General features: G+C 46.4%; 1 protein-coding gene and 1 long non-coding RNA gene across 4 annotated transcripts in view; both read right to left on the reverse strand.

Annotated features, from left to right (window-relative positions):
* Window positions 1-9,284: 9,284 nt before the first annotated feature.
* Window positions 9,285-12,497, reverse strand: LOC134485147 (uncharacterized). The gene is made up of 2 exons (XR_010063097.1): window positions 12,307-12,497; window positions 9,285-9,470 (listed from the first exon to the last, which is right to left on the reverse strand). It is a non-coding gene; the product is annotated as an uncharacterized LOC134485147 (long non-coding RNA).
* A 5,207-nt stretch (window positions 12,498-17,704) lies between these two features.
* Window positions 17,705-26,849, reverse strand: part of Cemip (cell migration inducing hyaluronidase 1) — a 155,501-nt gene continuing 146,356 nt past the window's right edge. For all 3 annotated transcript variants that reach the window (XM_063262728.1, XM_063262727.1, NM_001427855.1), the window contains 3 exons: window positions 26,330-26,487; window positions 22,139-22,239; window positions 17,705-20,518 (listed from right to left, as the gene is read on the reverse strand). In XM_063262728.1, coding sequence (XP_063118798.1) covers window positions 20,391-20,518; window positions 22,139-22,239; window positions 26,330-26,487 — 387 coding nt within the window. In that variant the 3' untranslated portion in view covers window positions 17,705-20,390. The remainder of the gene's footprint in view (window positions 20,519-22,138; window positions 22,240-26,329; window positions 26,488-26,849) is intronic.

Here is a 26,849-nt window from a genome sequence, read left to right on the forward strand (position 1 = left end):
GCAGGCAGATTTCGTGACTTTGAGGCTAGCCTGGTCCACAGCCTGAGTTTTAGGACAGTCAGGGCTGTTATACAGAGAAATCCTGTTGAAGGAAAAAACAAAACAAAATAAAATTTATAAGTTTAAAAACCAGTTCTTCCAATGAAATAATTTACTTTTATTTTTCCTTCTTTCTCTTCTCCTCTCTCCCTCCCCCCTCCTTTCTTTTCTTTTGTGCGGACACCCCAAGGGTTGGGCTGAGAAGGCAAGGCTCTGTGTATGTTGTGGGAGGAGGGTTGTTTTGTATTTTTTGTTTGTTTTTCAGGCAGGATTTCACTATATTTTTGTTTCTGAGGCAGGGTATTAGCATTGGCTAACCTGCAGTTTACTTTGTAAACTAGGCTAGCTAATGTTGCTAATAACACACATGTATTGGTCCACCTTACATTTCGTAGTTAAGCTCGAATTTATCAGGACTCCATAGAGAGAAACACACCAAAATCTTCTGGTGATGTGCTGCAGTTTCTTGCTGCTTCTTCAGACTCAGCTGATTGGCAGAGTGATGTCAGCTGAGGCAGACTTAGTGCACTGAGGCAAGGCCTGTGGAGGACATGTGATGTGTGGAGGGAGCATAAAAAAGACTCGACAGTGAGAGGCTGAGCTTGGCTTACTTATAGAGCGAGCTGTGCAACTCTTTTTGGTCTCGAGTCTTCACTGATCTTTGCTTTGCTCAGAGAGGCACAGCCAAGAACAACTTCTGACATTACTGCCTGGTCCCTCCTGCTGACTGGTGCCAAGGCTGAGGCCTGGCTTCTTTGCTAGGTAGTGCCACTGCTGCCGATTCATGTTTGCTATCCCAACTCTACCAGATTGGACTGCTGGTGTATCCGTGAAGCGCTTATGAGTAGATCATGCCGCCGCTGTTGACCTGTGAACTGAACTACTGATTTCCAGACAATGAAGATGGGAAAATTTCTAAACAGGTTCGCTCCCCCGACCCTGCCCCCTATCCTTTCATTTCCACTACCTCTGGTGGGTGGTGGGCTGAAAGGGAGGTTAAAGGGTTTAAGAACCATCATTAAAAGTAAGCCTTGAAAAAGTTAATGATATGGTGATCGGAATGAGATTTCCTTATATGCGGGTATTTGAATACTTGGTCCCCAGTTGGTGGCATTGGGTAGTTTAGGAGATGTGGCCTTGCTGGAGGAAGTCCATCACTGGAATCAGCCTCCGAGGTTTCAGAAGCCTTACACCATTTCTGGGGTGCACTCTCTGCTTCCTGTTTGTGTTTCATGGTGTGAACGCTTTGCTGTTGCTCTAGCCTCCTGTCAACTGATGCTCCATTCTATCATCCTGTACTATGATCCCTTCGTACGCCAAATACATTCTGTCTTCTATACATTGCCTTGCTCATGCTGTGTTTATTGAGGCAACAGAAAAGTAACTAGCATGGACAGAGTTTGAGTCCCAGCACTACAGAACGGGGGGGGTGGGGTGGGTGGTGGTTTCACATGCCCATAATCCCTGCCAAGTAGGAAGTAGAGACAGAAAGATCAGAAGTTTAAGGTCATCCTCAGCTACACAGACATTTCAAAACCAGATGACAGCACATGAGATCTGAGATCTGTCTCCAGAAAAAGAAATGAGAGAGAGAGAGAGAGAGAGAGAGAGAGAGAGAGCCTTTACTGCCCCTTTGACAAGAGAAAGAGAGGGCTCAACTGAGAATGCAGTGAACACAGCTGGAGATTTATAACCAAGGGCAGAGTGTACGTACGGTCTGAGTGGCAATGGCTAAGATGAACTTGATTGTCTATCAAGGAAGAGGAGATTCTTGTTAAACTGGTTTATGACTGAAGTTTGATTTTGCTTTTGAGACCAGTTACTGCTGTGTAATCCAGGCTAGGTTTGAACTCAAAATCCCCTGGCCTCAGTCTACCAAATGCTGAGATTATAGGTGTGGATCACCATGGTTGGCTTCTGACTGAAGTTTTGCAGGAGTCCGGGGCCTTTCTTATCTCTGACATGATGCAATGTGCCTAGTCATTCTTGTACATCGGCGGGGCACCAGCTCCTGACTGTGAGACTTGTTAAAATGGGACCCTATAAGGAATCTGAAAGGGCTGGAAGATTTGAATCCTTTAGGATGGAATCTGAGAGATTCTCCTCCTTGATCAAACTTCAGTCAGGCTCCTTCAAGCCCACTAAGCTCCAGCCTTCAGCATCCATCTTTGGCAAACTTAAATTGTCCAGTTTGGCAAGAATCCTGTCAAGTGAGTTCTCCTAGAATCTCCTATCCATGATATCACACTTCATATAGATTATGGTTCAATGTGAAATGTCTTTTGGGTTATGTGTCAATGCATAGTCCCAGCTGGTAGTACTATTTTGGAAATATTTGGAATGTTCTGGAAAATTTAGAAGATAGGGCCCAGTTGGAGCAAACTCACTCGGAGGTGTGCCTTTGAGGGCTATATCTGGTCCCCAACCCCTTCCTCCCTGTTTCCATTTCTATGAACAGTCTCCTCCTCCACATGCTTGCACTGCCTTAGTGCATGGGACCAAGCAACGCGGGATCGAAGCCGTGAGGAAGACAAACTGCTTATACTGCTTTATGCCCTGTGTTCTGTCACAATGAAGAGAAATAAGAAAGGTAGCATATCTTATGTTTTCCCTCCTTGCCACTCCTGACATGATGTTTTAGCAAGAACCCAGTTAGCCAGTTTGGCCAGAATCCCCTCACCCCTGGTGTATCTGCTATCTTCATCCATCCACTGTTTCTAACCTGCCTCAGCTACAAAGCCCAACAGTTCATGGTGTGTTCAGAACGCTCTTCTGTTGCAAGAGCTCCCAATTAAAACCCGGTTTTATTATCTTCATATTACCAGACTGTAGTTTTCTCTTACAGAGTCTAAGAGGAAAAGGCTCTGAAGAACTGGTAATACTGGGTTGGCTTTCCAAGGAGTTCCGTTGTGGAGCTGTGCGCAGCTGTGAGCATAGGCTAGGCTTTAGAGATTATGCGCATGCTCACGACAATCCTGCAGGTAAAATGGGAGTTTAAAATGTAGGCTAGTGGGACTTGCCCCGTCATATAACAGGCAGTGAGTGCCCCGCCTCCTTCTCGAGGCTCCTATCAATCAGAGGTGGTGGAGCACACTTGAAGTCCACGCACTTTGAGAGGCTGAGACCATAGAAGTGTAAGGTCAAGGACCTCATTTCAAAAAAAAAAAAGGAAGAAAAAGAAAAAAAGCCCTGTCCAATAATGTAAAAATTTATGTCCTCTCCTCTGTATGGTCCTAAAAAGCAAGAGAGCTCTTGGGAAGAAGTCCTTTGCTATAGCTCTCAAGAGTCTTCTCATTGAGGAATCGATTTGAAATCTGAGTGGTTCCCACTAGGGGGCAGCAGAGACCTGCTGTGCCTTGCTGTTCCTCCAACTCTTCTTGGCTTTTTTCACTGAGGTCCTTTGGTGGGAATTCTTCAGTTATTACTCATTGCTCAGTCAGACTCATGTTTTGGGAAAATACACCACTGTACATCAATTTCTCTTTGAAATATAAGTGATCATTTGACCCCTGTGCATCCTTTAATGTAACGTATATTAATTTAGGTTAGGGAGACTGGTGAATAAAGAAACCTGAAGCCATGATAACCTGAGTTTGACCTCAGAATTCACTAGGTGGAAGGGGAGGACCAACTACTAAAACTTGATGTTTACTTGCATACAAGCACCGTGGCATGTGAGCACCTAATGCATCTTTAAATAATTTATATCATTCTCAGCGGCCCTATGTGATAGTCATATATAGATTACTTACCCAGAGGGAAGCCACAGTCCAAAGAAGTACAGAATTTCTCAAAGTCCAACCCCAAAGCAGTGACAGAGGTGAGGTTTGAACTCATGTGTTTGGACTCTGAAGCCTGCCTTAGTTCCTTCAATTTGCCTCCAGGTCCTGTTCCATGGGCTTCTCTGCAGACACTCCCTGACTAAGAGCTGAACACCACTGATCCAGGGGATCTTAAGGGTGATGGGGGTGGATATGAACAAAGCAGAGAGGTCCCTTCCTTCTGGTATTTGCAAACTTCATTGCATGACATGACATTCTGCTCTATACAATGTGCTTTACCTACTCTGCATAGGCCTTTAATCCTCACCTCTCTTCTCTCCCTCAAGTCTTTAGACCTTCTAAAGCTCTGCCTTCAGCCTGACCACACTGGGCAAGTCCCTGAGGCCCTTGCCTATGTCCACTAAGCACCGATGCAACTTCCCACCTTGGAGAAGTGTTGTAAGGGTCAAGTGAGCTAACCCACTCAAATGCTTACTACCGTCACAGCTTCTGTGGTGGTTTGAATAGAGATGGCCCCAACAGGCCCAAATATTAGAATGGTGAGTTATTAGACAGTGGTGCTACTTGAGAGGTTAGGAAGTGTGGCCTTGTTGGAGGAAGTATGTCACTGGGGCAGGCTTTGGGTGTCAGAAGCCCTAACCAGGCCTACTGTCTCGCTCTCTTCCTGCTGCTTGGAGATCCAGATGTGGAAGTCTCGGCTCCTTCTTCAGCACCATGTCGGCCTGCATGACACCGTGTTTCCCACCATGACAATAACAGCCTAAAACTCTGAACCCATAAGCCATCCCCAATTCAATTCTTCCTCTTATAAGAATTGCTATGGTCATGGTGTCTCTTCACAGCAATCAAACCCTGATTTTGATTGTTTTCCATGTTTTGTTTTGTTTCTGTTTTTTATGATAGCTATATACACAGAGGCATACAAGAATTACATTCAATTTAAATTTCCCAGGCATAGCCTTCCCTCTGCAGCGTTTCCTTTGGAGTGTGTGCTGGCTGATCTTATGTCAACTTGACACAAGCTAGAATTATCTGAGAGGAGGGAAGGAACCTCTACTGAGAAAATGCCTCCAGAACATTGGGCTAGAGGGCATTTTTTTAAATTAATGATTAATGGGGGAGGTCTCTGCCCATTGTGAGTGGCTCCATCGACGGACTGGTAGTCCAGAGTCCTAGGCTCAGTAAGTCAGGATGAACAAGTCATTAAGCAGCATCCCTCCATGGCTTCTGCATCAGTTCCTGCCTCCAGGCTCCTGCCCTGTTTCGGTCCAGTCCTGACTTCCTTCAATGCTGTGGAAGTGTATGCTAAATAAACTCGTTCCTCCCCAACTTGGTCTTTTGGTCATGGTGTTTCATCACAGCAATAGAAACCCTGACTAAGAGAGGGGGCCAGGATTTCCCTTCAGAAGCCACTGTGCTTCTGAAGCCTGAAGACAGCTGGGATGGAAAACTGCTTAGTCACAGGTGGTTCTAGAAGAAGGACGGCCACCTCCCAGTGTGTATGACACAGCTTTGTTCTAGACAGCTCTACTTGCCACTGTGGTGCTTGGTTGAGCCTGAGGCAGTGGCCTTCACCCCACATGAGATGGTTTTGCTTTAGGAAGCAGGTTAGGGCAGAGTCCCAGAGTTCCTCTTGACTAACAGGAGGGTACAGGCTGACTGGGGCACTTCCTGACACAGAGACATTTCCAGTGGCCAGATCTTTAAAAGGTTCCCTCCAGTGCTATAAAACCAGAGACTCAAAAGTCCTTTCTCCTGGGTTCCAATCTCAGGAGATAGGAACTGTCATCTGGGACACTGGCAGCATCTCCAGAGAGCTTGCTAAATTCCCACAAACCAGGGGTTTCTGAACACTCTGGACCTCAGTGGCCCACTTGCCAGATCCCTGTTAGATGCTCACCACCAAACCCAGAATGCTTTGTTCTCTTTCTCCCTCTCTCCAGGAGTCTCCCAAGGTCTCCCAGGTGACATTCCTGAATCAAAGGGATTATTAGGGCCTGGCTTTGGGTCTGAGGGGCCGTCACAAGTAGGTTGCTGGAAATGTCCGAGTCTGCTTATGCCAGCCTATGGTCTTCTCATGGGGAGGGAGATTCTGGCCAGATCTGACACACTGAGGCCACTTTGATGCTCTCATCACTTAAGCCCCAAAGCTAGTGATTGGCTGTCCATTGCTAAAGCTCTACAGATTACTCGTCTATGAGCAGGGATGACTGGTCCCCTGGCTTGAGATTTATATCTCAGAAAAAAATGTCACAAAGGGGTCCCTCATCCCAATGCATGCACCCCTGAGTCCCTTATCCCAATGCATGCAGGTCCCTGAGTTCTCTAGAACAGCCCTTCATTGTGAATCCCCTGAGACCTGTGTTCCTGTGTTTGAACCCCTGCAGGGTGAGGATGGAGATTTCTGTCTTTAGCTCTTCTTGACAATACATGTCACAATGCTTTCTGGGCCAGAATGTGTCCCGTCTCGGCCTCAGCTGGAGTTTCTCCAAAGGTATAGCCTACAGGAGAGGAGTTTGCCAGTTTTTTTTTTTCTTTTTTCTTTTTTAAGGACTTGTTTCTTTTTATTTTGTATGTGTGAATGTTTTGCCTGCCTGGTGTCCACAGACATCAGAAGAAGTCATTGGTGCATCTGTAACTGGAGTGATAAACTTGTGAGCCACCATGAGGGCACTAGGAACAGAACTTGGGTTCTCTGGAAAAGCAGTCAGTGCTCGTAACCACTGAGCCACCTCGACAGCAGTTTGCCACATTGAGCCTACTTCTTTAGCGTTTTTTTGGGATGCACAGTGAAGGAGGAGAAGGTACAAAGCTCTGGGGCAGAGACAACAGGTGTAAGAAGAGGCCTGAGTCAAGTCAGTCCACTAGAGTGCACAGAGGCTGCGGGGAATAGGGCTGAGCGGCAGCCCTGGGGAGAGGGGTTATTCCAGGGAGGGCAGGGGAAATTTCCTACCAACTGTCACCCAGCTAAGATTGGGGCAGGGAGACAGAACTGAGATGCCAACTCATGAGAGACTGTGCCAAGGATGTGTGGGGAGGGGATTTCCCAGAACAGCCACCACCAAGACCAGAATAAAGCAGGTATGAGCACCAAGCTGCAAGAGAGAGTCTTACCCTATTTCCTGACTCCCCACACCCACTCCAATGAAATGTGATCTGTCTTCTTCCTACTCCTGCTTCCTTCCCTTTCTTCCCTAAGTTGCTTTGGTAAGAACATTTTATCGCCACAACAGATTAGTAACTAACACCTTGTGTCACTGGGTATGTGTGTGTAAATGTGCATGTGAGCTTGGGTGTGTGTATGCGTTCACATAGCGAACATCCCTAACGTGAGGAATACTGGGCCAGCAGAACTCTTTCAGTCTGGGATGTTCTGTGACTTTCCCACCTTACAGGTGTACGATTGGTCCGACGAGTTGAGTGTTATTTACAAACCCTTTAGAAAAATGCGGCACCTGGGCTCACTTGGTCTCTTTCCTCAAAAAAGCCTTAAAAACCGGCCACAAACTATAGAGGTTGCATCCTAATGGCTTAGTCTAGTCTCTTCCCTAAAGTTCCACCTCTATACAGCATTTCCCTCTCCCCCTTCCTGTTTCTTGAGACAGGGTCTCCCTATATTGCCCCGGTTGATTTTAAGCTTAGGAGCTCCTGTTTCCACCTCCTCTCTTGACTTCCCATGTGGCTAGGACTATTAGACACTCTTGATATTTTTAATATATAAATATTTCCTACAAAGCAGTAAGATTTAAAAAAGAAACAAACAAACAAATAAACCACTAAAATTAATAGAAGTGGCCAGTTCACACAAGGGCAAATGTGTTAAAATTCCATGTGTCTGTGTCTTCTGTAATTACAAGATATGATGGGAAAGAACAGCAAGATGCATCTATTAGATTATTAAACAAGAGGGCTGTAAAAAGAGCTAGAAAATAAACACTTGGAACAAAAAGAGGAAGAACTAGACACTCCTGGGCAGTGGTGTTGGAAGAATCACTTGGAGCAACTTTTCTGCAGAGCATTTCGGTGCTGTATAAGAACTGTATCAAAAAGCATGCAGATTTTGGCTCCAAAGAACATGCTTCAGTGATACAAAGGACTTAAGAAAAGAACATATGGTGCCGTGTTTTACATGGTCATGCACATCGTGAAATAGTTTGAATAGTGGTCAGAGATCAGCACCCCTCCCAACTGAAGAGTCAAGTGATCACTGAAATATTGGTGACAATTAAAGCTGACATCAGAACACCTATCACCCATGGCAATTCACAGGATTTTTTCCCCAGTTCTATTAAATTTATTATTTAGCTTTAAAAAAATTTTAAATGTATTTGTTCACCTTATATCCCAACATCAGCCTGCCTCTCCTCTTAGTCCCCCCTCACAAATATCCTCCCCACGTTCCCCCCCCTCCTCATCTGAGAAGGGAAGCCCACGCCCACCTTTGGATCACTCCCACCTCCACACAGCCTCCCTCCCCTCACATAAAACTACGACAGGACTAGGTGAATCCTCTCCTACTGAGGCCAAATAAGACAGCCCCACTAGGGGAACTGAATCAAGTCGGGCAACAGATTCTGGAACATCCTCTGCTCCCGTTGGGGAACCCGCATGAAACCAAGCTGCAGATCTGTTGCATATGCCTAGGCCCAACCCATGCTCACTCCTTGGTTGATGGTTCAGTCTCTGGAAACCCCCAAGGGTCCAGCTTAGTTGGATTTCCTGTGGAGTCCCTGTCTTCTTCAAATCTCCCAATCCTTCTTCTAACCTTCCATAAGACTCTCCGAGCTCAACCTAATGTTTGGCTGTGGGTCTCTGTATCTCTTTTCACTGACTGTTGGGTAGAACCTCTCAGAGGACAGTTATGCTAGGCTCCTGTCTGCAAGCCTAAAAAAGTGTCATTAATAATGTCAGGGTTGGTTCTTGCCCATGGGGTGGGAGTCAGCAGTCATTGGTTGGTCATTTCCTTTATCTCTGTTCTCTGTCCCAGCACATCTTGTAGGCAAGACAGATTTTTGGGTCAAAGGTATGTTTTGTGGGTGGGTTGCTGGCCTTATCCTTCCACTGAGAGTCCTGCCTGACTACAGGAAGTGCTCACTTCAGGATTCAAATCCCCCACTGCTAGAAGTTTCAGCTAGTCACCCCCATAGACACCTTGGGGCTTCCCCCATCACAGGTTTCTGGCATATTCTAGAGATGCCCTTACCCCACTGCCCACTGTGAATTTCTGTTTCTCACCACTGCTCTCTCTCCCCTGATTGCCCCCTTTCCTCCTCATCCCCTCTCCTACCCAATTCCCTTCCTCCCTCCCTCTACCTCCAATATTTATTTGATTTCCTCTTCTGAGAAAAATTTAAGCATCCTTCCTTGGCCCTCCTTGTTATTTGACTTCTTTGGGTCTGTGGATTGTAGTGACTGATGATACTTTTTTATGTAGTCATTTAAAGTGTTTCCAGGACAAAAGTCTTTGAAAAGTAGAAATAACCCATTTAGATTGAATTTAGCATTATAAATCAATGTTACAGAAAATAGTCTTTTTCTTTGCCCTCCTATTTACTTATCTGGGGATTTATCCCAAGGTGATACAGCTTAGGTCCAAAGATGTTCACTGTCTCAGATATTTCACGAACCACCAAGGAGCTGAATAAAATACTGGGGTAGGAAAAGGACAATCAGAGCAGCAGGCATTCAAAGCATTCATCTCTTACCTAGGATATACATTTTAACTAATTTCCTCAGTGCATTTATTTTCAGTATTATTTAGTTTCAATAATTTGACATAGTCGTATCACCCAGTTTTGTAAATAAATAAATCATTTACAGATTATGTATAGGTATTTGCCATCATGAGAGTGTGTGCATCCTGGAGCTGGAGTTATAGATAGTTCTGAGCTGCCTAACATGGATGCTGGGACCCAAACTCAAGGACTCTGGGGAAGAGCAGCAAGTGTTCTTAACCACTGAGTCGCCTCTTTAGTTCTGTGTCAGCGAGTCTTGATGATACACACTATTGGTGCTGTGTTTAGGAGGACATTACCCATCTGTGTTAGTCAGGGTCTCTAAGGAACAAAACTGACAGAATATACATTAGTCTAGTGGACTGAACAACTAATATGTAACACGTCTTCCACCTCAAGCAATCCAACCAAGAAAAATCCTGCACAAGTGTGCCCAGCTGCTTGGGTTTTAGTTAATTCCATGATTTGTCCACAACCAAGATTAGCTATTGCTCTATCCCAGAAGTTATCGTCATTCAACTAAATAATTCACTTTAGAAGATGAAGAAAAGCCAATCGATGTAGAAGATGCACATAGATCTTAGTGTGGTGGTGCACACCTGTAATCCTAGAACTTGGAAGGTAGAGGCAGGAGAATGAGAAACTCAAGGTTATCCTTAGCTACATTCTGAGTTTAAGGCCAGCCTAGGCTATATGCAAACCTAAGCCAAGTTAACACACATACATGAACAGAATCCCATCTTTGAGACTTAGTTCTTTCCTAGAGTATGAATTCTTGCAGTCCCCTGTGGTTTGTGTGGTCACTTGGCTGCATGGGTTGATCTGATAGGCACAGGCAGATATTCCCATTTTTCTCAAGCTGTGTTTGTGATGGTTGGTATATGCTTGGCCCAGGGAGTGGCAGGCACTATTAGAAGATGTGGCCCTGTTGAAGTAGGAGTGGTTTTGTTAGAATATGTGTGTCACTGTGGGCGTGGGCTTTAAGACCCTCATCCTAGCTGCCTGGAAGCCAGTATTCTCCTAGTAGTCTTCAGATGAAGATGTAGAACTCTCAGCTCCTCCCGCACCATGCCTGCCTGGATGCTGCCATGTTCCTATCTTGATAATGGACTAAACCTTTGAACCTGTAAGTCAGCCCCAGTTAAATGTTGTCTTTTTAAGAGTTGCCTTGGTCATGGTATCTGCTCACAGCAGTAAAACCCTAAGATAGTGGTCAAGCACACCTCTGTTAACTCAAGCTTTCTTGATGACTGGCCAGCTAGTACCAACTTGTAAACAGTTGTTAAGTAGGAATTTTGCAATCTGGCTGTTCAGCTGTTATAGCTTGTGCTTCCTATGGTAGAAGAATTTGCTCTGTAGAAACAGAAGTGGTACAACCCAGGCTTCCTTCTGCCTATCCATTTCTCCTGCTCTCCTTCCTTGGCCTCCTGACCACCCACAGGAGAGAGTGAGGCAGTCACTCCTCTTCTCTATTGCTTTCCTTCTCTTCTCCCATATCCTCTATTGTTGATGGGCTGGGCACACAGGGAAGAATGGAGGAAAAAGCTTAGGAAGTCTTCAGTAGAAGGTGCTGTAAAGTGCTTCTAAGTGTCCTGTGTTGTGGCAAGGGCTGGGTCGACTCACTGCCATTTAGTCATTTAGATTTAGACCATTGTGAGGCACCCCTTACTGTGATCTCAGCCAAGATTTTCCAGTTGAATACTGATGGAATCCCTTCCTCCTGTACTTTCTGAGACAAGAATCCTGCTTCGATCCTTCAGTCATCTGGGACTGACCCTCCAGTTTTGTACACAGTGTAGCCAGACTAACTTCCCCCTGGGTGCAGGGCTCATAGGATTCCTTACTCACCCTGCTGGCCAAAGGCAGACGTGTGTTCTCTAGGGGCTGACCTTTGCCATCCCATGCTTCAAGGGAACTCTCACCTCTGCCTTCTTTGGACTCCCTTAGTGGAGGCACCTTATAGATCTCCCCTACCCAAGGCAGCAGAAGGGTCTGATGGGCCTCCAGTTTTCTCTTTGCATGTCCACTATCCTCCAGACCAGTAAGCTCATGGACTTATATGTATGTGTCTGTGCATATGCGTATATTTGTGTACTGCAAGTGTGTGTATACATATATGCGTGTGTGTATATATAAATATAACTGCAGCATGTGCTGTGGGCATGTATGTGCTACATGTGCTGTGTGTATGTACACGTGTGTGTGTGTGTGTGTGTGTGTGTGCACGCGTGTACATGTGGGTGCCCAAAGTGGGTGTAGGAGGTATGGAGTGTCTTGAAGTCACAGAAGATTAATCACAGGGAGATAAAAATGGTCTCTCAAAGCTGACATGATAACCAACATTCAAAGTAATAATCCAGTAGCAAGCAAATAACTTAATTCCCTTTCTCGGTTGTCTCTGATCTTTGTTCACAGGGCAGCTTGCTTTTGTGCTGTTGGGGCTGCTGCTGGGGTTGCATCCCTTCTGCCCACTGCCCACATGCCACCTTCTGCCCACTGCCCACATGCCATGAGGTCATCCGTAGTTTCTCATGGTGACTTTCCCGTTCCCTTTCTGAGCAGACTGTGTTTGGTTTGCTTTTATCTTCCGCAGTGGTTTAGGAAGGAGACGTCTTATTCTGAGTAGGACTAATTATCATCATTAGTTTTTGTTTGCATTCTTAACCCTGTAATTACAGACCGATCAATGTCTAGGACAACATAGTTTTCCTCCCATGGGGAAGCAGGAGTGTCTGCACAGCTTCTCCTACCTGCTCCTCCCCCCTGCCTGTTTGCATCAGGAGTGTCTTACAGAAACCCAGCCTTCTTCTCTGAAGACTCTCATTAGCTCCCGGTTACCCTGGCCTTGTCCTCAGGCTGGGCTGATACAGGCAAAGCTTTTTCCATATCTCTGTCATTTCAGGCCTTGCTGCCAGCTCTTCTGGCACCTCTCCCCCATTCTAGAATTCTTAGTACTGTGACATCTGGCTTAGAGATCACCTCCATGGCAACTTTTCAGGACGAGCAGCCCATTCCTCTCAAGTCTTAGATTCCAGACCTATTTTCTTTTGCTCTTTTTCTGAGTGGTATCTAATATATTTTTTAGACTGGTTGGTTCCTTTTCATTATTAATTTAGTGAGTTGGAGTCCTGGGACAGGAGAGAGGGGCTGGTTGACAGTAGGGGAGCAACTGGATAGCTTCTGATTCTTTAGCCTTGGTGTCATCATGGTTAAGGAGCCCATTTATCTCACTCATGGCAAGCCTGCCTCCTAGGCTCTAAGAGACTCTCAGGATCATGCTTATTACATCTGACCATGCCTACAACTGTTCTGGGGCTCATTTAAAATGCAGCATGTGGAACTGGAGAGATCACTCAGTGGTTAAACACATGTACTGTGCTTGCAGAGAACCTAATTCACTTCACAGCCCCCATATTAAGTGTCTTATAACAGCCTGTAACTCCAGTTTCAGGGGACTCTGAAATCTTCTTGCCTTTTGAGTACTCATGTGCACATAACACACACCCTCACAGATAATTAAATAATGAAGTAGATTTATTTTATTCTATTGCATATGTATGTATGTATGTATGTATGTATGTATGTATGTATGTATGTATATCTTAGGGTAACTACTGCTGTGTTGAAATATCAAAAGCAACTTAGGGAGGAAAGGGTTTATTTCACTCACACTTCCATAGAAAGCAATGAGGACAGGAACTCAGGCAGCCAGGAACCTGGAGGCAGGAGTTGATGCAGAAGCCATGGACGGGTGCTGCTTACTGACTTGCTCTTCATGGCTTGCTCAGCCTGCTTTCTTATAGAACGCAGAACTACCAGCCTGGAGTGGCCTCACCCACAATGGACTGGACTCTTCCCTCATTGATCACTAATTAAGAAAATTCTCTACAGGGTTACCTATGACCTATTCTTTTTTTTTCTTTTCTTTTCTTTTCTTTTTCGGAGCTGGGGACCGAACCCAGGGCCTTGCGCTTTCTAGGCAAGCGCTCTACCACTGAGCTAAATCCCCAACCCACTATGACCTATTCTTATGGAGGTATTTCTCATTTGGGGTTTCATTTTCTCTGGTGACTCTAGCTTGTATCAAGTTGATATAAACCTAGCCAGCACACAGTGTGATACATGTGTGCAGACATTCAGAAGCCAAAGGAAGGTGTGAGCATTGAACACCCATTCCCAATCCCCTGCTGAGCTGGAGTTACCAGTAATGACTGGTAGGTTATCCAACATGGGTACTGGAATCTGAACTCTGGTTCTTTGGAAGAGCAGCATGCACTCAACCACTGAAACATCTCCCCAGTCCTCTGACTGCTATTTTCTTTTTGATTATTTGTGTGCCTGTGCCTGTGCTGTGCTGTGTCTGTGTATGTGCATTCGAGTGCTAGTGCCTACAGAGGCCAGCAGAGGGCATCAAATGTCCTGGAGCTAGACTTACAAGCTATTGTGCACCACTCATTTTGGCTGCTGCTGAACAAGTTCAAATCCCCTTCTGGAGCTAAACCATTTTGTCCAGCCCCAGCATCTGCCTTTCACAAGGGTGCTGGGATCTGCATTCAGGTTCCCCTGTTCACACATAAGCACTTTCCACAGCAACCCATATCCTCAGAGAAATCTTTTAAATAAAATAAAACAATGCAGTATGTTTTGTGCCCATGGCAGAGGGTGCTGAGAGTTTGAATTTCTTTTTCTTGGTGCTGAGGACCAAACTTCTATTCAGCTAAATCATCAGCCCCAAGAGCCTGCATTCCTGACATTGGTATTCAGCAGTGGCTACAGGCAGAGCTGTGGGAGCTCTCTGGAAGGCATTTTCAATTCTGATAGATGCTCTTGGTGTTTTCTGGGACCAAGGAAGCATTTCTCCCCACTTCCCTATTCTCTCTCTTTCTCACCCTCAACCCAGTCTGTGGACATGGAAACCTGTCTTCTTCAGGAGGTATGATTCTCTCCCACATCCCATTCCTTTTCCTGCTGTGAGGAAAGTAGGAAGCCTCCTACTTTCCCAGCTTACAGTGTAGGGACATGAGGTGGGGGACTTGAGGCAGCTAGTAGGATAATGGTGTCATTGGTAGTGACAAAAGGGAAATCTAGTCAACACCCCTACACAGAGCTGTCTGGAAGTTGACAGCTCCCTTAGATAAGAAAGGCAGATGGCTCCTGTTTGCAGGAGGCCACCACATGGGGGGAAGGGATAAACCAGAGCACACAGAAGCTGCAAACTCCAGGATTCTTGGCCTAGGGCCGGGCTGGGGCTCTTTGTGGAGCCCCCACAGAATGATTCTCATGAGCAAAGTGAGAGAGAATGGAGGATGGATTTGCCAGGTAGAGGAGACACAAAGATCTATAAGCCCAGGAGAAATGAGAGATAAAAGGGGAAAGACACGCTTTTTACACTTGGGGCTTACCTTGTGACAGGAGGTAAGTAAATAGTAGGTATGGAGATGTGGGCATTTGCCACCTAAGGACACTTTTATGCCAAGACTATCCTGTTGGTAATGAGGACAGACTCTCCTAAGCGCTTTGGTTGGCTTGCTAGTACATTTAAGCAGATGCTCTTAGCTCTCAGCTTCCTGACCACTTAAAGACAGACCATGTTTCCCTCCAGTGATTCGCCCTCACTGACTCCTCACAGCCTGCAGGAAGTTTCCCCCTACCACATCCTTCTTTATCTCTAGACTGTATCCTGGGGGCCTCAGGAGGCAATGTCCTTCTGCACCTTCATCAGTGCATCTTGCTTCGTCCCTGGAGCGTCTCCTGCCCGAATGTCTTCCCCCAGGCCGGTAGCATCAAGTGCATCTCCAGTCAGCCAGTCAGCCTGCTCCCAGCTCCATTTAAACAGTGACAAAGAGCTTACCTAATGCCTCCACATTTGCTCTTTGTGGGGGACCTGGTGACTATATCGGGAGCAACCGAAGGTTCTCAGGGTCTACCCTGGTCATATATTGCATCTTTAGATCCAGGTAGGCATGGTAGTCATCTACCAAGGGCCTCTCTACACTTCTCTCAGGTATCTTTGTTACCGACTGGCTGAGCTGATTTGTACAGTTATATAATAGTCTAAGTTGATACGGAAAAATGTGTATCAATTTAGAAAATAAAAATGTGTTTCACATTATCTTCTAAATAAGCCAAACAATGTAAAAACTGTCTGCTAGTGTTATAATATGCTTTATTTACAATACTCTACTGATTTCCAAATCACATGAGAATTTTAATAATTTGCTGTGAAAGTCTTTAATCTGACATGAGCACTCTTACTTCTCTCTTACTGACTGTTCTATATAGGAAACTATCTCAGTCAATCCCCTGCTAAAGTGAGGGGGAGAGAAAGACGACAGCATTGGCTAAGAAATCTTCGGAATCCCATCATCAGATTCACCATTCACCTGGCCCTGTCCAGCTTCCCACCTTCCCTCTTGTATGTTATACACTTAGATGGCCTCAAGTCTTCAAACCCTGGTTATTACCTCTGCCCGGACTGTAAAGGCCCCTTTTTTTGTCCTACACAACTCCTAGGTGAACTCTGGTATCCCTGCCCAACCCATTGACCTTCATGATGATTCTAGATGACAAAAATTCCTCCCTGTTTGAAGAATCTTGCTACACCCCTCCCTGGGCAGGCCCTGGCATATTTTACTCTTTCGTGTTGCCTTTTGTGAATGGCGTCTGGCATAGTACAAATGTGATTGCTTCCTGATGCTAAAGTTTCTCCTCTGTTCCCCCTCCTTCCTGGTTTTCCTTTCTCTCCCATCTCCTTTCTTTTTCTGGGACTGATCTGTTTTTAAGAAATAAAATTTATTTATTATAGTGTGTATGTGTATCTGTTTGTGTGTGTCTCTTGTGCGTCTTTGTGTGTGTGTGTGTCTGTGAGTGTGTATATGTTTGTGGGTCTTTATGTCTGTGTGTGTATGTCTAGGTATGTGTCTTTGTGTCTGTAACATGTGCATTATCTGCGTGACAGTATATGTGTAGAGGTCAGAACACAACTTTCAGAAGTTGGTTCTCTTCCCCCACGGGTATTGTGGATCAAACTGAGGTCATCAGGTAAGCACCTTTACCCACTGGACCATCTCATGGGCCTAAAACAGGACCAGGCAGCTCCTGGAAGGATTCAAAGTAAAAGAAGCTATACATGACCAGAGTGGATCCTGGGGATGTTCTGTTGTTCCTGACAGTCTCCAGGAATACCCAGGAGGTACTATAAAGGCAACTATAGGTAAGATGTCGGTAGTACAGACTGCTCTCCAACACACAAGCTTCCTGCTTCATCATCCTCAATGCTGGGATTACAGACATGACCCCTTGTACTTAATGATGACATGTTCATAAGCCTTGGGTCCTATATTCTCCACTGTTTTGTTTATACAGTATATCCAGGGGTAGATCATCTAATTAACTATTTACTGACAGCTTAATACCACTAACCTGGGGCTAATTCTGTGAATTGTATACACCCACATTCACACTTTATTGCCTACACTAGGGGCATAGATTTTTAAAATACCAATGTGTAAGTATCAGCAGCTTTCTGGACAGTATCAAGAAAAGACCTTCCCACGGTGGTGGTCATGTTTTATATCCGTGCAGTCCACAATGGTGGTCACTAGACTCCCACGAAAGGGGAGCATCTCCAGTGTGGCCAGTACTGATATGGAATTGTATTTTAAGTTGTTCTGAAATTAATTAAATGTCAGTATCCACAAGTGGTCTAGACCATCTCCCTCTGCTCTGACAGTTGAGCCTCCCTCATTCCTCTCTCTATCCCATCCCACCTATATCCCTATCCTTGTCTGGAGCTCAGGTTGGACTTGTTTCTCTATCACTATACCCATGCCTCTCTCAGTCCCAGTTTGTCCTCTGGTCAAAATCTGGGAAGAAGGACAGTTGGTCGTCTAGCCCTGACCCTGATGCCTTCCCTAGATTCCCCAGTCACTTGGTCACATGAGAAGCATCTTCTCTGCCAGAGGACCCTGCGGTCTGCTCCTCCCAGCGTTCCTGTGGGATGGGGGTTCTGAAATGGAAGTGGCTCTCGGGAACAAGACCAGGAAGTAAGTGGGGCAAACTCAGGTGACTTTTATCTTATTTTCTCTAGATGACTGGTCTAACAATGAGGCCCACCGTACCAGTGAATTAAACCAGCAGACAAGACAATGACATCTTTCGTATGTTTAATATGGTACAGCAGGATTTTTCCAAACCAGAGCTGACATCTCCTCCCGGTAGTCCAAAGGACATCCTCTAATATAATATTTAAAATGACTCTTCACTTCTCTGACAGTGACTTCTTGAAGTGAACATATAATAAATAAATAGAAAATATATCTTTGTTCATGGTGACACCTATAAGGAACATTTACATACAAAACATGCTGTGCATCCAATTCACGAGGAAGGGCCAGCTATTTAGCCAACGGGACAGATGGGCCTTTCAATCAAAGGCCCCTGACTCAATGGCAAGGCTGGTGAACAGAAAGGACAAGAGCAACTTTCTAAGCAAGAAAGACACTTGTGCTACCAAGAAAATGCCTGTACATCGACTCTTGTTGGATGCTTTAGGAAAGAACGCTTTCTGTACAGAACACTGTACTGTTCAACATATGTACAACCCGGAGAACTTTCCAATAGGTATTTGCTGAAATGAACTGAGCCAAAGACATTCAACATTCATGGCCACCTGAAAGTGATCGCGTCTTAAGTGGTTCACAGTGTGAGACCCTCGCATTAAAAATTCAATGAAACTTACACAAGAAAAAACATGAGGTCACTTTTATCCCCTCCCCTCCCCACTCATCTCCCCAGAAGAGGTCTTCCCTCTGACATTGGCAACTGAAGCCACTGTGTCTTAAGAGGCGTGGCTCCACAGCCACTTCCCAGCAGCTGGAAGACCCATTCAGTGGGAAAGACCCTCTGGGAGTTGGCTCAACCTGGAGAGTGGACTCTGGGACTAAGGCTCCTTGACACCACTGGACAGAGGGGACCAAAGCAAGTCTTCTTTGAAAGAATGAGTTTGTGGTTGTGGAGGAAAGGGAACCAATTCCATTCATGAAACACAGAGAAACCCTGATGTCGCAGAAGATTACTGAGCATGGATAGTTTCCACTCATCCGGGCATTGAAGCTGTTTGCTCAGACAGAGTGAATAGAAACTGAAAGACCCTGGACTGGAGTCAACCACTCTCAGATCCCCACAAGGAACCAACTGGCCCAACAAAAACACATTGGCATATCTTGATGCTATCCATTGGGCATACCAGCACCACTGAGGAATAAGGTGGCACCAAGAGAATTCCACAGTCATGAGTAGCCCATGTCCACATGTGGCTGGCAGTGTAAAGAAAGTGGCAGGGCTGCTGCCAAGAGGAGAGTGGGCAGTGTGTACTGAGGGGCAAGTAGGAAAAGCCCTTTTAAAAAGGCCATTATATTCTGGACCTTTTCTCCCCTTCTAGGGACTATACTCCCTTCCAAACGCTATCTTGGGAATACTGGACATCCCAGGCTAGCCACAGAGGCAGTATGGTGTGGCAGTGGGTACAGAGCTTGGGGCTCGCAGACCTGACTGTGGTTCATACCATTTTCCTCAGATGTAGGTACAAAGTGATGGACTAGATGGCCCTTGAGGGCCCCCAAGGTCCTCTCCATCTCTGACACTCCAGGTTCACTATGATGTGAGCATGCTCAGATTTCCTGACTGAAGTGCACTAGAGACCCATTGTAGAGCCTCAGGCCTGTGTGTGAACTCCACTCCCACCTCTCTGAGTCAGAGAGAGCTGGTTGGAGACCAATCCGAATAAGGCTCTGTGCATTGCAATGCAATCCATTTCTCTTTTGCAGACTCTACTTCTCTATCACAAGTGAGTCAGCTGCTTAGGGTAAGAGGTGACCTGACATGACTCAGATGCTGCAGGTGGTGGCAGGAAAGCCTTCGCTTCTGAGCCATGCCAGAGGCTACTTCATCTCTCTCCATCATCTCTGTCCTTCACTCCTGCCAGAACCACCACCTCTCAGAAGAAGCCTTCCCCACATTCTTGGTGTGGTGAAGTTCCCCTCCTCCACTCTACCTCTGCTCAACTGTGTCACATCTTTCTGGGCTCTCAACCTGGTATCAGAGTGTGCTGAGACCTGGCTGCCTGTCACCAGCTGACTCCCAGGGGTGAGTTTTCACCGCTCCATTTATTATATCCAGGGTACTCAGTGGAGATGTCAGCTACAATGATTATTTCTACTGATGGGCTCCAGGCACAGAGCAAAACACAATAGAGATTCTACAATCTCAGGAGGGACAAACAGCAGCCACCTAGTCCCTGTTCCAATGTGCCAGCTGAAGTCTCTTGAACAAGCATCCCCTGTAGACAGGGTTCCGTCTCCTCCCCAGTGTTGTCTGCCACACTGGACAGCTCTGTCTGCACTCCAGCTCCTAAACCCAGGAAGCCAGACCCTCGCTTACAGGAATAAAGAGGTACCCCCTCCATCTGCCACTTAATGAATCTGAAAGTGACTGTGGAAAACTGTGAGTGGTCCCATTATCCAGACCATCCCCTAGGTGGGTTCAGACTCCTGTCCAAATGGCCCTTTGCTGCCAGCACAACCCAGGTCTCTTTGTATGGTCCCCATGCCTGCTGCTGAGGTACAGGTAGGAGAGAAGCACCCAAGAGGAGGTTGTAGCATCGGCCAACACTGCCCAGAGGCTGCAGGTAGACTTGAGTAGGGGCAGGTGGCAGCACCAAGGTCTCTGATATTTGTCCCTTAGCCCAGCAGAGCTGAAAATGAGGGGACCTAGCCATCCTGTCCCCAGTTGCTGTATGGGTCCAGCCTGGGGTGGTACCAAGTGGCAAATCTTCTTACAACTTCTTCTTTCTCACCACAGGAATGGGCACCACTTGGAAGATTTTGGCCTTGTGGTCCTCCGTTTCCAGAGTCACCCAGATGGGTCGAAAGTTGCCTTTGAAGCCGACAAATGTCATCTTTTCTGTAATGTGAGGAATCAAGTGGGTGAAAATAACGAAACTTTAGAGAATTGCTGCATGTTATGCCTTAGCACTCCCCTTCAGCATCCTCTGTCCCCATATGGCAATTCCTTCCTAGAGACATTGAGCTCTGGCCCTCTAGAGCAAGCTCTCAGTCCAGCTGTTGCTGGGATTGGGTATCTTTTTGTATGGGGTTTGTAGGCATCACTCTTGAGCATCATGGCCACCTCAGTAGGGTATGTTACAGGAGAGCCATGCACAGCAGTGGACAGAGGGGCTGAGGAGGGAAGAGTGCTGGTAGGACTCCTGCTTGATTTCTAGCTGACTTACTATCAACAGAAAGTTGCTGTATCCTATGACCCCACCTGCAGAATGCTGGCATTTGTCTTCAAGATCTTAGCCTCGGCTCTGTTACTTTGCAGCTCTAGGAGGGAAGAATTGTCCCAGGACAAATGACACACAGAGTGGGACTGAGTAGCAGTCCAGACCTTAGGCTTCCATGCTGCATGCTCTGTCTCTGCCCTGCACTTCAGTGACATGGAGGTCCATGTCTATGCTCAGGAGTATATGCCAGGCTGGGGGGACAGTGTACATCTATCAACTCTGGACAAGTACCACTTGATATTCTTCATCATATGTCTGAGGCTTTGGCAACAGCACCCTAATTTAACACATAGAAGCACCCAAAGAGCTCTGAGGTTTTCAGGAAAGGACTTTGACTCTTTCTCTACTGGCTACCACAACAGGCTTGTATCCTTCCAGACTTTTCTCTGGCTGCCTGGGATAAATATTTTCATGATAGGCTGCTGGTTTTGATGTTCGCATGATCAGGACAGATAGTCAGGACCTGATTCAGGAGGGCAAGGGTCCATATCCTAGCTGAAGCAAGCACCTCACTATGTAACTGTAGATGTCTCCCTCCTCTGCAGAGGGAGCCATCGTTGCTGCCCATGTTATTTGTGAATGCGCGAGACAATTATTGGAAGTTCAACAAGGTGCAAGCCTGGTGTCAAACAGTAGCTGTCATGGTCACCATCATCGACACGTCTGCTCTCTCTCATTTATACCTCCCTGGGGCCTTGCTCTGACCAATCTATGACTAATGAGCATCACGTGGATCTGGCTAGATTTATCCAGCATATCCAGGAAGCCTGGGCTGGGTTTCATCACAGAAGACTCGTTTGACTGTAAACAAGCATGGAATGTCTCTGGGATTTCATTCTCTCCTTTTTCCCTATCTTAGAAGACATTATTTTTTCAAACTGCTACAAAAGCAGGCATCATCTGGACTTGTGAGGAGGATGCAGACCCTTGCCAGGCTGAATAGTCAGACAAAGGCAGTTTCTGATGATGCTTTCATTGAATAGAGGGTCACTTGTGGAGACGAGGGGCAGATAGCTCTAGCAGCTTTCTACCAGTGTCTGATCGTAAGGAAAAATGAATGAGTTTTAGTGAGGGATGATAAGCATGTGGCACCAGGCCAGAAGGCCACTAACCATGTTGAGGGTTCGGGGGCTGCACCCAAGCCTAGTGGGGAACAATGTCCCAAATACAGCAAGGATAATGGCTTCTCCACACCACCTGCCCTGGTTCTGAGTCATTTAGACCCCGATCAGACTTACCTTTCAACTTGAGACCTTTGTCTGCTCCAAGCTTTTCCAGCACCCTGGTCCATGGGCCTCTGGTGATGTATCTGCCCTTTGATGCCATGAGCACTATGGAACTGAGGAGGAAGAGACTGGTCAGACGACAGGAATGAGAGCAAACTCCATCGAGGGGTGTGCGGGAGGAAGGCTGGACCTGGCAAGGGACTTGAGAGAGGAGATCCGCCTTCCATCTTAACCAACATACTCTTTCCTTTCAATGGCAAATATCCCCCAGCACCTGCCCACATCTGGTGTCTCTGACCTTCTCAAGTTTAGACAGGGTTCCAGCAAGCAGGATAGTACGTGTGAGGAGCGCTATCTCAAGGCGCTACACCAGCACCTGTGTGCTATCCCAGCACTTGTGTGATATCTCTCTCTCTCTCTCTCTCTCTCTCTCTCTCTCTCTCTCTCTCTCTCTCTCTCCTTTCCTTCCTCCCTTATTTTTCTTTCCTTTTTGATTTTTTAAATTTTCTTTTGAGACAGGCTCTCACTATGAGTCCTGACTGATCTGGAATTTACTATGTAGACCAGGATGCCCTCAAAACTCATAGCGATCCACCTGCTTCTGCCTCCCAAATGCTGGGATTACAGGCGTACATTATCACTGCCCAGCTAATATGTATTTCTTAATTCAAATGATTTTAACACTGTTGGGTATAAAAGTCAATGAGAATGTGATGACAGAGAAAGACAAGGCAGCTACAAGGGAGCAAAGAAGGAATGAGACCGGGGGCTGGAAGAGAGAGGAGGAAGCACCATCCAAAGACAAAGCCATCGTGAGTGCTCCACAGCATGCCGCCTTGGAGACCTGCTGCAGTGGCTCTACTTGGGAGCTCATAAGGCCCATACAGCCTTCTCACAGCAGGCCTTCTGACCTACAAGTTTCATTCCTACAAGACCACATCTGACCTCTTTAGAACAGGGAGCCTGCCCCACATTAGGTTCCCAGTGGAATCCGTATTCTCTCTCTTTTTCTTTTCCTGTCTTCCTTTTGTTGTGGATCTCTGGATGTTTTTTGCATGTAGAGGCCAGAGGATGACATCAGGCATCCTGCTCTACCAACCCCCACCTTATTCTCTTAATCCAGGGTCTCTCACTGAAACGTCTGTTAGGCTGGAAGTACTGAGCAGTCCCCCGTCTCTGTCTCCTACAGGTTACAGGCACAGGTGTGGCCCACAGCTGGCTTTTTACATTGGTTCTGGGATCTGAGCTCTAGTCCTCCATGTGCACCAAGTACAGAGCCCATATGTGTATTTTAGTGGTTTCTGTGGAAGGCACTGAGCTTTGTGCAGCCCAACCTCCTCTGAACTGCAGGAAGAGCGGGGCCTGGTTTTTAAGAGTATTCTGGGAAGGACACTGTGTAGTTGTTGCATTTCCAGAATGGCTCTGTTATGTGTCACCACCCTCTCTGGTCATGCAAGATCTGCCTGCCTTGTTTTGCCAAGGGAGATTGAGAAGCTACACATGATCTGTGGGGGCTTCCCAACATGGTTGCTCAGGAGGGAAGGGGTCAGAAGAACCCTATTTGCAAAAGTTGAGCTGGGAACTCTGTTCTTCCTGCCTTGGGCTGCATTTAGCCCCCCAGTGCTAAGAAAACAGCCTCTGTGGTAGCAGACTCATGCTGGGCCAGACATGGGGAGTGAGCACCACCCCAGAACAGAAACAGGGCTTCCAACTTCCATCTCAGTGGAATTCTGTAACCACAGACCACAGTCCAGACATGGAAAAACTGTATGGGATTCTGGAACTTGCTATTACTCCTGATTTTGTCCCACTGGGAGCAGAAGGAAAGCTGTCAACAGGCAAAGGGCTAGTGTACAATAAGAACTAATGGGAGGCCGGTGGGAAGGCTGTCTTGGGCTCTTTAAGAAGGCTAAAAGGAGGAGGCCCAAGGGATTGGAAAAGTGAGGCCCACTAATGAGAAAGGATTCATTGCTAATACATCCTTGGGGTAGATCCAAGCTCTGCTCCCACGAGGAAATTTTCCCTTTGTTTGGATGAGAATAAACACTGAAGGCCTATGGCTGAACTAGTGAACTCAAAGGAAGGTCATATACTCAAGGTGGCATCAGGGACAGGGTTACTTATCATATACCTCCTGGTACAATTCACATTAGGGTCTCTCTGCCTGGTACATTATCCTCTTAGCCCCTGGTACAGGATCACTTAGCCCCTGTGTCTCATGACATAATCATGACCTTCCCATAGGTGGAAGGTCAGAGGGGGCTTCTACAAGCTCTCCTCAGTGTCTGAGGTATGAGCAGCTGGCACCCTATGGCCACTGGTGGTCCTGTGCATGGATGGGGGAGGGAGGATAAGGCCCAGGCTAGGTTTGAGTCACAGAACAGAAGCACCTCTCCCTTCCCTCTCAACTGCTGCTTCTCAGGAAGCCAGGGAGAGGTTGGTGGTACCCATTCCTGACTGTGTATCAATTGTTATCCTAAGTCTGACTGAAACCATCCTCACTTCTCCTAAAGATGTGCAAGGGCTGCAAGGAATCCCACACAGCTCCAAACAGAACTCTGGGAGCTGTTTCTCATTCCAAGCCTCTGTAATCTGGTTCATTTCAAGAAAAGGCCTGTGGCCAAAAAGGCCTGGAACCTACTGATCTCTAGATGATAAATGAACTTTCCCAACTTGGAAAGTCAGATTCTTCTGTATGAATTTACACTTGAGAGCTCGAGTGTGGGGCTAGGGGGCTCACTTAGTCATTAAGGTTTGCTTGTTTTACAAACACAAGGAGTCAAATTTGATACCCAGAATCCAGAACAAAAATAAAGCCAGGTGTGGTGGATGCACCTGTGTTTGTAATCTCAGTGACAGGGAAGAGGAGACAAGCATCTGATTCCCAGGACTTGCTGTTAAGCAATGATGACTTCTAGGCCAGTGAGAGACCTTTTCTCAAAAAAAAAAAAAAAAAAAAAAAAAAAGACACCCAGGGGTGTTTGTCTTCTAGCTTCTGCAGACATGTGTGCACATCCCTGTACATTTGCTTCTACATGCATATGTGTGAATATAGTGTGAAAAGAGCACTGAGTGTGGGAAGAACAGATACAACATGTGACTGAGGAAAAGCTATTCTCCAGAATCATACACGGAGTCAGTCTTGCCCCTCAGCCACAAGAGTACACCCTGAAGAGTCCTTGTCTCTACTCATTAACAATTTACTAAGCACCTAGGGGTGACAGGTGCCACATGAATTACAGAGGCTTTCCAGTAGTCTGCAACTCCAGAGAGATTTCCACACCCACATTGTAGTTTAGAGATTGAACATGTATAAGTAAGTCTATTGTGGAGTCAACATCAGGAAGTCTGATTCCTTGATAAGGCATCATTTGAGGCTTCTGTTTCTGTTCCAAGCAGTGCTCCAGTGGAGAATGGTGGGTTGATTGGAAAAGACATTAGTGAGGAAGAAACAGGGGGTAGGAAGTGAGGAGAGGGTACAGAGGAACCTAGCGTTTAAGACACTCAAACTAACTTCCAATATCGGAGATGGGAAGAAAAAAAGTCTGTCCGTAACCTATAGTGTTGGTCAACCAATGGTGAAGAAAGAACAGGGCCAGAGAAGACATCAGGGAGGGATGAAGAGGAAGGGCAATGGACTGTTTTAGATTGGGTTCGAATATGGAAGTGAATGAAAGAATACTGGGCAGATTCTGATCCAAACATCTCGATGGATGATGATTTAAAGGAAACAGAAGGAGGGCTGATCTGGATGATCAAAAGAGAAAAGGGATGAGAATTTAGTTCCCTTCAAGACATCTAGGTGGCAACCTTTTAGTAGCCATTGGATATGGGTGTTTGGGGTTTAGAAAAGAGATCCAGGCTGGAGAGCTTCAGAAGCCACCAGCATTTGGATCCTATTGGAGGTGTGGGTGGAGATGAGATCACTGGAGGAGAGTGCTGTGATGGGGGCAGAGGGTCAGGCAGCCTTCCAAGGAGTGAGGCAGCATTCCCCTCTGCCTCAGGCTGACCTACATCCACAGCAGACCTGCCTCCAGTCCGAGCAGCAACAGGCACAAAGTTCTCTCCACCCAGTAGACACAATCTGTAGGCGCAGATCATCCCGACTGGCAAGAATCATGAGCGGTTGAGCATGAGGGACTGGGCCATAGCCAGGAATCTGTTGTGGCGCTGGACAGTTCAGAAACTGAGACATACACTTACTTGTCAGGGATAGCCGCCACGTAGTTGAAGAGTTGCCATGGTATGCCCTGCAGAATGGCATTTCTGAAGCTACCGAGGCTTACCACATGACCTCGACTCCCATCAATCACCACTATCTGGATGCCATCTTCTGAGCAAGGGTACCTCCTCCCATCCACCTGCAGGGCCAAAGCAACAGGAGTGAGAGATCCTGGGGCATGTCAGGCCCACAGTTCTCCTTCCTGTATGTATCCTTCCTACGTATACTAAAGACAGAGTTTGGTTACACAGCTGCTCAACTTATGAGAACCCTTTACACCCCTTACAGCTGTGCTCTCTGTAGGTTTGAATAGTGACCTCCCAAAGATACGCCCACTAGGAAACTTCGGATTTTATTTTATCTAGAAATAGTGTTTTTGAAGATGTTTAATGACACATATATTAACGGTCTCAGGGTAGGATCATCAAGAATGTTTAGGTAGGCACTAAGTCCAATGATGGGGTCCCTTAGGCAGAAAGGTAAGAGATAGGAGATAGGAAC

Source organism: Rattus norvegicus, chromosome 1, assembly GCF_036323735.1.
Source record: "Rattus norvegicus strain BN/NHsdMcwi chromosome 1, GRCr8, whole genome shotgun sequence".
Taxonomy (NCBI): Eukaryota; Metazoa; Chordata; class Mammalia; order Rodentia; family Muridae; genus Rattus; species Rattus norvegicus.